This window comes from Nicotiana tabacum, chromosome 23, assembly GCF_000715075.1.
Source record: "Nicotiana tabacum cultivar K326 chromosome 23, ASM71507v2, whole genome shotgun sequence".
Lineage (NCBI taxonomy): Eukaryota > Viridiplantae > Streptophyta > Magnoliopsida > Solanales > Solanaceae > Nicotiana > Nicotiana tabacum.
The window spans coordinates 23,448,753-23,458,884 of NC_134102.1; the positions used below are offsets into that span (position 1 = coordinate 23,448,753).

The window sequence follows — 10,132 nt, forward strand, 5'->3', positions numbered from 1 at the left end:
AATACGTCCGTAGTCCCAATTTAAATATGCAACGCAAGATAAAATGACAGGTGTGACATCGAGTTATACTGAATACGGATAAGGAAAATAGGGAATTAACTAAGCATGGCGCACATAATGTCAAATAGGCAATTGAATCACGTAAGCATGCTCCTCTAATCTAAGCTAAACAATTAAATGTATTAGTGCAATTTAATAAGGGAAAACAGTTTATGAATTAGAAAGGAAAAAAAATGGGATTTTTGCAATAATAGCCCATGTACGTACTCGTCACCTCACGTACACAGCACTCACACATCAATTAATATCAAACATCTTAAGAAAAAAGTCCCAACACAAGGTTAGGCAAGCCACTTACCTCGAACCGCTCAAATCACCTCGATAAAAAGTCCTTGCCATGAGTATCCGACTCCAAATGGCCCGAATTTATTCAAATTAATTGCATAATGTAAATATAACTACAAGTAACTAATTTAGCTAATTAATTCGAAGCTAAAGCGTGAAATTAGGAAAAACGCCCAAAAAAAAGTCTCCCCGGGCCCACGTCTCGGAATCGGGTAAAAATTATAAATTATGAACACCCATTCACTCACGAGTTCACTCGAACAAAAATTATCTAAATCCGACGTCAAATTCCCATTCAAATCTCAGATTTTTAATTGGGGAATATTTTCCCCCATTTTCAAACTTCTACCCTCAATTTTCTTAATTAGACGAGGAAAACAACAATAAATTCATGTATTATGATCAAAATAGAGTTAGAATTAGTTACCCAATAGTTCTCCTTCAAAATCCCTTGAGAAATCGTCTCCCACCGAGCTCTAAATCGAATTTTGTGTTATGAAATTTCAAACCCTCGAAATCCTCTTTCCTGCCCAGCGATTTTCGCACCTGCGGAGCTAGGACCGCACGTGCGGTCACGCACCTGTGGACAATCCATCGCAGGTGCGAAATCCACTTACTTGGGCTGGGTCCGCACCTGCGCGCATGAGTCCGCAACTGCGGATGCGCTTCTGCGCTCAATCGTCCGCTTCTGCGGAACCTTGGGTCCTTCTCACCTCCGCATCTGCGATTGCCCTTCCGCAGATGCGGCTCCGCTCCTGCGGCTCACTCGTCGCATCTGCGACCACTGACTCCGTGGCCTAAAAGCGCACCTGCGATCCCAGTCTCGCTTCTGCGAGGCCGCACCTACAGACTCCCTACCGCAGGTGCGAAAACACCAGAACCAGCAACTCCAAAAATTCCTCTAAGTCCAAGTTCATTCCGTTAAGCATCCGAAACACACCCGAGGCCCCGGGGACCTCAACCAAACATACCAACCAATCCTAAAATACCATACGAACTTAGTCGAGCCTTCAAACCACATCGAATAACACCAAAATCACTCAGCGGAGCTAACGGAGTCGACAGAATTCTATTCCGGATCCGTCTTCACACAGTTCCGACTACGGTCCAAACTCTAAGGCTTAAACTCACAATTAGGGACTAAGTATCCCAAAACTCTCTGAATTTCATAACCAATCATTCCGGCAAGTCCCAAAAGCAGAAACAAATATGGGAAAAGCAAATATTAGGAGGATCGGGGTTTTAATTCTCAGAACGACCGGCCGGATAGTTACAATAACAAAATTTTCCATTCTCATTATTAAGAAGTCGAAATCTCTGACAAAGCATAGAAGCGGATTGAAGATTAAGGTTTTAGCGGTCAAACTCATTGTACCTTCAAATTACGAATTCAAAATTTAATATTTGCTGAAATATTACTCAAATTTATGTTAAATCAAAATATTAGATTCTACTAACCATAGCCGATATAAGTCACTAATTAAGGATGAAAAAATGTCTACATCGCCCTAGAAAAAAAACTTTAAACAACTACTCTCTTTGCCCCTCTCTCTTCAACAACAACATTAACAGCTCTAGCAGCCATAAATGCTATTGCATCCTCTCAATACGCTTTGCAATAACTCCTTTGCTGCCACAACTTCTCCACCTTCTCTTCATCCTCTCCAAAGTCCAAAGCACCTCTCTCTGTATTAAGTCTATCTTCTTTCTTTTTCATACTTGTCCCAAGTATTCTTCTTAAATTCTAGTCACAAGAAATGTGTTTGCACCTAAGAACATATCTACCTTTTCACTCTCCAAATGGTATAACCCTTTGCTTTAAAACCAGATTTAACCATATATAACCTCTCTCCTCTAACCCTAATACTAGAAAACATGTTCTTGCTTTTGTTACAAGGCTTCAAAAATTAGTACTCCTAGTAGTAGTAGTAAGTTTCACTTTTTTTTTTTTTTTTTGAGACTTACCATTTTCTCCTCTTCTTTTTTTTCCGTTATATTTTTTGCAGAAAGAGAAATGTCAGTGAAGTTGAAGTGTACCGAGATTCTCGTAGACGTTATATGAGTACATAAATGTGAATAAGAAAAAAGAGTGAAAAACAATAAGCAGTTTTTCGAGTTCACACTATGTCAACTCGCTCTTTGTTTTTTTGCTAAATTTTTTCTCATTTTAGTCTTTTCCCAAACTCTTTGTTTGACTTCCCACAACCGAGACATTTCTTCCTTTGTTTGTTGCTTCTAGTTTTTCACATTAGTCTTTTCCGTGGATAAAACCAGAGAATATTATCTATACAAAACTCTATGCCCTAACCTTCTAAACAAGTCAAAACCAAAAGGCCAAAAAAACCTCCTACTACACAGCTACCTACATATATAGAAAGGAGATAGAAATTGTTGTATGACTTGAAGGTGGAGGAAACAAGATGTAGGGTTGTTTTTGGGTTTTCTTGAAAAGCTCAATTCGAGAAAAGTAAGTGGTTTTAACACCAACTTTTACAGTCTAATAGTATCGGTAAGAATCAAGGTGTGAGTTCAATTTTCACTGTCGTAAAATCCATTGAAAAAAGTGGTTTTAGCAGCGGCTTGGCTGACTCTCTATATTCTTGCATGTTTATCTGTTCCCTTTTCTTATCATATCTCTTCCTATTCTTGGGATCTGCTTGGATCTTAAGCTATTATAGGCAATAGAGATTATTCAAGTTAAATTATTGGAAACAAAGATGCACCTCTTCACATTATTAATTGAAAGGTTTTAAGCTAGTTATATACACGTACATGTCAATATTTTGATCTTCATTTCTTGAGTTTTTGTACTTCTTAAGATCTACTAGGGTACTATTTTTGGTGTGTTCATAGAGATGGATTTATTTATTTTACTTTTGTGTTTCGGCGCAGATTTAAAATCTTTAGTTAGCTTTGCAAAGAAGGAAAAGTTCGTCAAGATGTTTCAGCAAAACATGTTCGATAGCCATAATTTTTTGCTAGATTTGAGCCATAAAACATCAGAAAACGAGATGGACTTGATTCGAGATGATGAATTTGAGAGCAAATCAGGCGCTGATACCACGGAGTTAGCCCCTTCTGGAGATGATCAAGATCCTAATAAACGTCCCAAGAAAAAACAATACCATCGGCATACACAACATCAAATCCAAGAATTGGAAGCGTAAGCAATTCCTATATTGACATAATTTCACAAAAAATAATTTTTATTTTTTCGCGTGCCGAGAGTTTATTGGAAACAGCCGCTCTACATTCACTGTAGGGGTAAGGTCTACGAACTATCTGCCCTTCCAGGCCCCATTTGTGGGATTATACAAGATTTGTTGTTGTCGTTCTTGTTGTTGTTATTGCAATTAATCAATTGGTCATTTGACAGGTTTTTCAAAGAATGCCCTCATCCGGATGATAAACAAAGGAAAGACTTGGGGAAAAGATTAGGGTTAGAGCCTTTGCAAATAAAGTTTTGGTTCCAAAACAAGCGTACTCAAATGAAGGTAATTAGCTAGTCTTTTCTATTTCTGCATCAATTTTCCAAACGTAAAATTTAAAATAGCATTAAAAGCCAGCATTCAATGTAATAACTGCAGTACAACGACATTGTTTTCTTCATTTTGCCCAGGCTCATCACGAACGCCATGAGAACACACAATTGAGGAATGAGAATGAAAAACTTCGTGCCGAAAACATAAGGTATAAAGAAGCCCTTAGCACTGCTACATGTCCAAATTGTGGAGGGCCGGCTGCCATTGGCGAAATGTCTTTTGATGAGCAGCACTTGAGGATTGAAAATGCTCGTCTAAGAGAAGAGGTACTTAATCAAAACCTATGCCTCAAGAATGGCGAATTCAGAATTTAGAGTCGTTAAGTTCAATTTTTAAATATGTCAATTTTTGTCCCACAAAGGCGCGTGTTTATATAATAGAGGTGGCAAAAGAACGAGTTTGATTCAAATTTCGGGGGTTAAAAATGGATCAAATTAATAAACGGGCGGAGGTCAAGGTGGATTGGGTTAAGATGGTAATGGGTTTGCATTTTGACGCAATGATTGCAATATTTTAAGAAGAATTAATCTAAATAGCTGCCCACCTAATCACTTAAACTAAAAATAACCGACAGATGTATAATATATGTATAATTCATATATTCTATGTGTATAAATATGTATAATCGGTGTATATTCTATGTATATTGGCTATTTGTGTTAAAATCCCATATTTTAACCCGTTTTGCCTCAATACTTTGATGGATCATTTCGGGTTTAGCAGTTTGGTCAATTCAACAAACAGGTCATAACCCATCTGGTTTAAATTTGGGTGGGTTGGGCATGTTATTAAAAGAATAAGTTTATTTTGCCACCTCTAATGTATAGACAGTCCATGTTATCACTGCTAATTACATAATTTAATTTTATGGTTCTTGTAGATTGACAGGATATCTGGGATTGCAGCAAAATATGTTGGGAAACCAATGCTTAATTATCCTCAACTTCCTTCTCCTATACCACCAACTCGTTCACTTGATCTTGGAGTGGCAAGTTTTGGTCATCAATTAGGAGAAATGTACAATGCTGGTGACCTTCTTAGATCAATTTCTGGCCCTACAGATGCCGATAAACCAATGATTATTGAACTAGCTGTTGCAGCAATGGAGGAATTAATTAGACTGGCTGAAACTAGAGAACCCTTGTGGATTCAAAGTTCAGAAAATTCCGCTGAGATTTTAAGTGAGGAGGAATATGCTCGGACATTTCCTCGAGGGGTTGGACCAAAGTCATTGGGATTAAAATCTGAAGCGTCACGAGAATCGGCCGTTGTCATTATGAATCACATTAATTTAGTGGAAATTTTGATGGATGTGGTAGGAATTGTATTATATAGTCTTGATTATGCAATTATATATTTTGGTGTTCAACTACTAATTAACGATAAATGTCGTAATGATTTCAGAACCAATGGACAAGTTTTTTCGCTGGGCTAGTATCAAAAGCAACGACTTTGGAAGTCTTATCGACTGGCGTCGCAGGAAACTACAATGGAGCTTTGCAAGTGGTATGATTTAAATTTTATTAATTCACCCCCACCCCCACCCCAATCCACCCACAAAAAGAGTAATTGTTAAAGAAATGTTTATATTAGGGATTAGATGGTGTGTCACATGACTGGGTTGGACTATATTTGAGCGGATTAAAATAATAAATGGAGTTGAATGATAATAAACAATCCGCGGTCAATATTTTTTATTTAATTATTTGTTCTGTTGTAGGAGTAAATTATTTATTTACAAAGTCAAGGTATTAAATACCTTTTATTTAATTAAATTTAAACTCATAAAATTAATTTTTCTATATTTTGATGACTTCTTTTATGAGTCAATTTAAGCTACATGTGTACCTCAATTTAGCCCAATCTTTTAGATGGGCTAATCTAACTCACCCAAGTTTGGACAGGTAGAATTAATTACATTTTTTACCCTAATTTGACATCCCTAAAATGAGAAAAAGTCTTATTCTCTATTAGAGTATCTCGGCCTAGAGTATCTTCTTTCTTTTTTTCTTTTCTTTTTTTATAATAACTGTGATATTCGGATCAACTTGCCGTACTTTACTTTCTAATACCTGTTTGTTGTTATTTTTCACTTTTAGATGACAGCTGAGTTCCAAGTCCCCTCACCGCTTGTTCCAACTCGTGAAAACTATTTCGTAAGATACTGTAAACAACATGCTGATGGGACTTGGGCAGTGGTTGATGTTTCCTTAGACAATTTGCGCCCTACTTCAGTAGTGTCACGTTGTAGAAGAAGGCCATCTGGTTGTTTAATTCAAGAATTGCCAAATGGTTACTCTAAGGTAAAGCCACTCCTAAAATTCTAACAGTTTCACACTATACATTGTACTTCAATAAAATTAACTTACATACATATTTACAATAGTAATCTATTTTAATGGGTTATAACAGATAACGTGGATCGAACATGTTGAGGTGGACGATAGAGCTGTACACAGCATCTATAGACCTCTTGTGAATTCAGGCCTCGCGTTTGGAGCTAAACGATGGGTAGCAACATTAGATAGACAATGTGAACGACTTGCTAGTGTAATGGCCAATAACATCCCAACTGGAGATGGTACGTAAAATTTTAAAACTTGTGGTGTTAAACAAGTCATAACATTTGTGTGGCTATAATTCTTTTGAAAGTTGTGGTGTTAAACATGCCCGAGTGATTGTGTGTCTATAAAAGCTTCTCACTAAAGGTAGAATTAGAAGTTTAAGTTGAACTGTTTTTAAATTTAGAAAGGAATCATTCTTTATGGAACATACTAATAAGGAGATAGATTCTCGTAAACTGGAACAAAGCGAGTACTAATCTTAGCATACAATGAGCTTGTTCAGTTGACCCTCTTACTGTGAACCCCACTATATATATAAAATTGGAGAGAGGGAGTAATTGGAAATTAAATTTTCTTGAAATCATGATTTCTGTTGTTTAATTCTGTGCAGTCATTACAAGTCCAGAAGGTAGAAAAAGTATGTTAAAACTTGCTGAGAGAATGGTGATGAGCTTTTGTGCGGGCGTTGGTGCATCAACGGCTCACACATGGACAACATTATCTGGAAGTGGTGCTGATGATGTGAGAGTAATGACCAGAAAGAGTATAGATGATCCAGGAAGACCTCCTGGTATTGTACTGAGTGCAGCTACTTCATTTTGGCTGCCAGTTCCTACTAAGAGAGTTTTTGACTTTCTTCGGAATGAGAATTCGAGAAATGAGGTAAATATTGATGAAGCAATTGATTTGCATATATTATACATGCACATCATTTTCATTTTTTAATTATATATAGGGGTAGTGAAAGGGGATTATTATACGGTAAGGAAGCAAACCCTCACCAACAAAGTGAAAGTTCTGATAATTAACCAACTGAGTTACTACGATTTCTAAACTGTGTGCAGTGGGATATTCTTTCAAATGGTGGCCTAGTTCAAGAAATGGCACATATTGCAAATGGTCGTGATTCTGGCAACAGTGTCTCTCTACTGCGCGTTAATGTAAGTACTCTATATATCTGCTTCTCTCTTAAGAAATTGTTAAGAAAGGGAGCCTCGGCGTAACTGGTAAAGTTGCTGCCATGTGCCCTGGTCACGGGTTCGAGCCGTGGAAACAACCTCTTGCAGAAATGCAGGATAAGCCTGCGTACAACAGACTCTTGTGGTCTGGCCCTTCTCCGGACCCCGCGCATAGCGGGAGCTTAGTACACTGGGCTGCCTTTTGCTAAGAAATTGCTTGCCGGGCAGATGGATCCAATTTATTACACAATTTTTTTATTAATGAGATGGCTATCGAAAATTATATCCTACTTGACATCAGAATATTTTATATCAGAAACAAGAAATGCTAATGAAATTGGGAATTTAATTTCTTATTGTAGAGTGGAAACTCAAGCCAGAATAATATGCTGATACTCCAAGAGAGTTGCACTGATTCAACCGGCTCGTACGTTATTTACGCGCCGGTTGATATAGCAGCAATGAATGTGGTATTAAGTGGTGGCGATCCTGATTATGTGGCTCTTTTGCCTTCTGGTTTTGCAATACTCCCTGACGGTTCTGCTACTACTAATGGTGTTGGAATTAATCTTGAGACTAATTCTGCGGGTGGTTCGTTACTCACTGTTGCATTTCAGATATTAGTTGATTCAGTCCCAACTGCGAAACTATCGCTTGGATCAGTTGCAACTGTTAATAGTCTCATCAAATGCACTGTTGAAAGGATCAAAGCTTCCATAGTATGCGAAAGCGCATAATGCTAATCTGAGGTAACACTTTGTTATATAAGTTTTATCTGTTAAGATGCATCATATACGTGTTTGGATAATTTATTTGGAAAATTTTGTGTAAAACAAAGCTTTTCTTTGTTTTGTTAAGTGTTCACAAAAATGATTTTCTGAGAAGTGGTCAAAAGAAGTTCTCTAAGATGTTTTAGAAATCTGATGGGATAAGCTGGCCCAAAGATACATTTCTACAAAGAATATCCATATATAGCATTTTTTTCCCCTTTCAATTGTCAATGTAAGACTTTGTTCTTACATCCAACAAAAGCTAATTAAATAAATAAATAATTCCATCAACAAACACCTTAGGGAACATGTATGCAACGAGTTCAACTGAATACATTGATTTTGACTGGAATTATACTCATACATGTAAAATGTTCTTAAAATCACACAATTACTAGATATGAACTTAATGAGTTTAAATTTTGGTTTAGACTTTGCCCGTATGTTATGGTGTTATTTATCAAGTATTTTCTTACTCACTCCGTCCCAATTTATGTGATACTATTTTCTTTAGTTAGTCCCCAATGACACATTTCTATATTTAGTACTTTAACAATAGTGTCCCTCTTACCCTTAATGAGATGATTTATAACTTTATAAATATTTATGGCTCATTTTAAACCACAAGTTTCAAATGTTTTTCATTCTTTCTTAAACTTTGTGTTCGGTCAAATACCGTCACATAAATTGGGATGGATGCAGTCTAATCAAGTTTCGTTGGTAGCTTATTATGCTTAAACTAACCATTTTAATTTATTGGATACTGCAGTCAAATTCAAGAGGAGGAAATAGCCAAGAAAGATGAGTTTTAGTATAAATATATGAAGAGAGGAGAAGGGAAAGAAGTCAAGAACGCACCTCAAGTAATCCTTGCTGTGTGGTGTTTGTTTGGCAAGAAAAACAAGCAGAAGTATTTCACCATCCCGCAAGTGTAAAATAGGTTCGGGTATTGACTTCACGATTAATGAACTTAATTAACTTTGATGTAAACAATCCTTCTCCTTACTCCCATCAGTCAAATCTAGTCTTTTGTGTTGCACTTTTATTTTTAAAATCTAGAAGTACATTAAAGATTTATATTTTTAAAATCTAAATTGTTTTAAAAGAATATATATATAGATGATTTTATCCATTTTATTGAGTATCGTGTTTTTCAATCACGCACATTATGCTGATTTAGGGGAACCTCGGCGTAACCGGTAAAGTTGTCTTCATGTGATCAGGAGGTTACGGGTTCGAGCCGTGGAAACAGGCTCTTGCAGAAATGCAGGGTCTGCGTACAATAGACCCTTGTGGTCCGACCCTTCCCCGAATATAGTGCATAGCGAGAGCTTAGCGCACCGGACTGCACAAACAAACAATACATTATGTTGATTTAGGAAGCTCACTCTTGAAGAATTTCCTCATATTTTATGAATTTTGAAAATTTGTTCTTGATTTCTAATGAAGAAATGAGTTTGATTATTGGCGAAAACAACTTATCTACACTAAGTAGTTTGATTATTGGCAAAAGCAACTTATCTACACTAAGTATTATATATTGATACTTTGTTCATATTTTTTATTTTCTTGACTCAATACATAATTTTATTGCAATGGGATCATATTTAGGTGATTCGACTGCGATCTCCGGCTAGGGGTGGGTATTCGGGCAGTTCAGATAGGATATGAAAATTTCGGTTTGGATTTTCGATTTTCGGAGTGAAGAAATGGCAATCCAAATCCAATCCAGATAAGTTCAGATTGGATCGGATTTTTAAGTTCGATTTCAGATTAATCGGTTTGGATATTTTGAATTTTTGGTTTTGAGCTTATAAGTTGGGATGTTTCATCTTTTTACAAAAATGAATATCTAAACGAAGGACTCATGTTAAATTGTCTAAAAAGTTTCTCATTCTCACCGCAATCATCCAAGTAAAATATCAAGTAATGAAATTATTATCAAGGAAATG

General features: G+C 36.5%; 1 protein-coding gene across 4 annotated transcripts; it reads left to right on the forward strand.

Moving 5' to 3' along the window:
• The first annotated feature begins 1,957 nt into the window (after nt 1-1,957).
• LOC107782081 (homeobox-leucine zipper protein MERISTEM L1) lies at nt 1,958-9,312 on the forward strand. 4 transcript variants are annotated; one of them, XM_016602911.2, is made up of 13 exons: nt 1,961-2,148; nt 2,352-2,812; nt 3,238-3,508; nt 3,722-3,839; nt 3,965-4,153; nt 4,768-5,202; nt 5,292-5,393; nt 5,987-6,190; nt 6,300-6,468; nt 6,843-7,114; nt 7,297-7,392; nt 7,773-8,159; nt 8,950-9,312. In XM_016602911.2, exons 3-12 carry the CDS (start codon nt 3,285-3,287, stop codon nt 8,145-8,147), a joined length of 2,184 nt encoding a protein of 727 aa, XP_016458397.1. In that variant the 5' UTR covers nt 1,961-2,148; nt 2,352-2,812; nt 3,238-3,284; the 3' UTR covers nt 8,148-8,159; nt 8,950-9,312. The 4 variants fall into 4 exon arrangements, with proteins under 4 accessions (XP_016458396.1, XP_016458398.1, XP_016458397.1 ...); XM_016602910.2 differs by lacking the exon at nt 2,352-2,812 and having other exon boundaries at nt 1,958-2,148; XM_016602912.2 differs by having other exon boundaries at nt 1,959-2,812.
• Nucleotides 9,313-10,132: the final 820 nt, after the last annotated feature.

Coding starts and splice junctions, on each gene's coding strand:
- LOC107782081 (XM_016602910.2), top strand. CDS start 2,103: ATGTGTTTGCACCTAAGAACATATCTACCTTTTCACTCTCCAAATG. Junction 3,840..3,964: donor ACAAGCGTACTCAAATGAAG/GTAATTAGCTAG, acceptor CATTTTGCCCAG/GCTCATCACGAACGCCATGA. Junction 5,394..5,986: donor ACAATGGAGCTTTGCAAGTG/GTATGATTTAAA, acceptor TTTCACTTTTAG/ATGACAGCTGAGTTCCAAGT.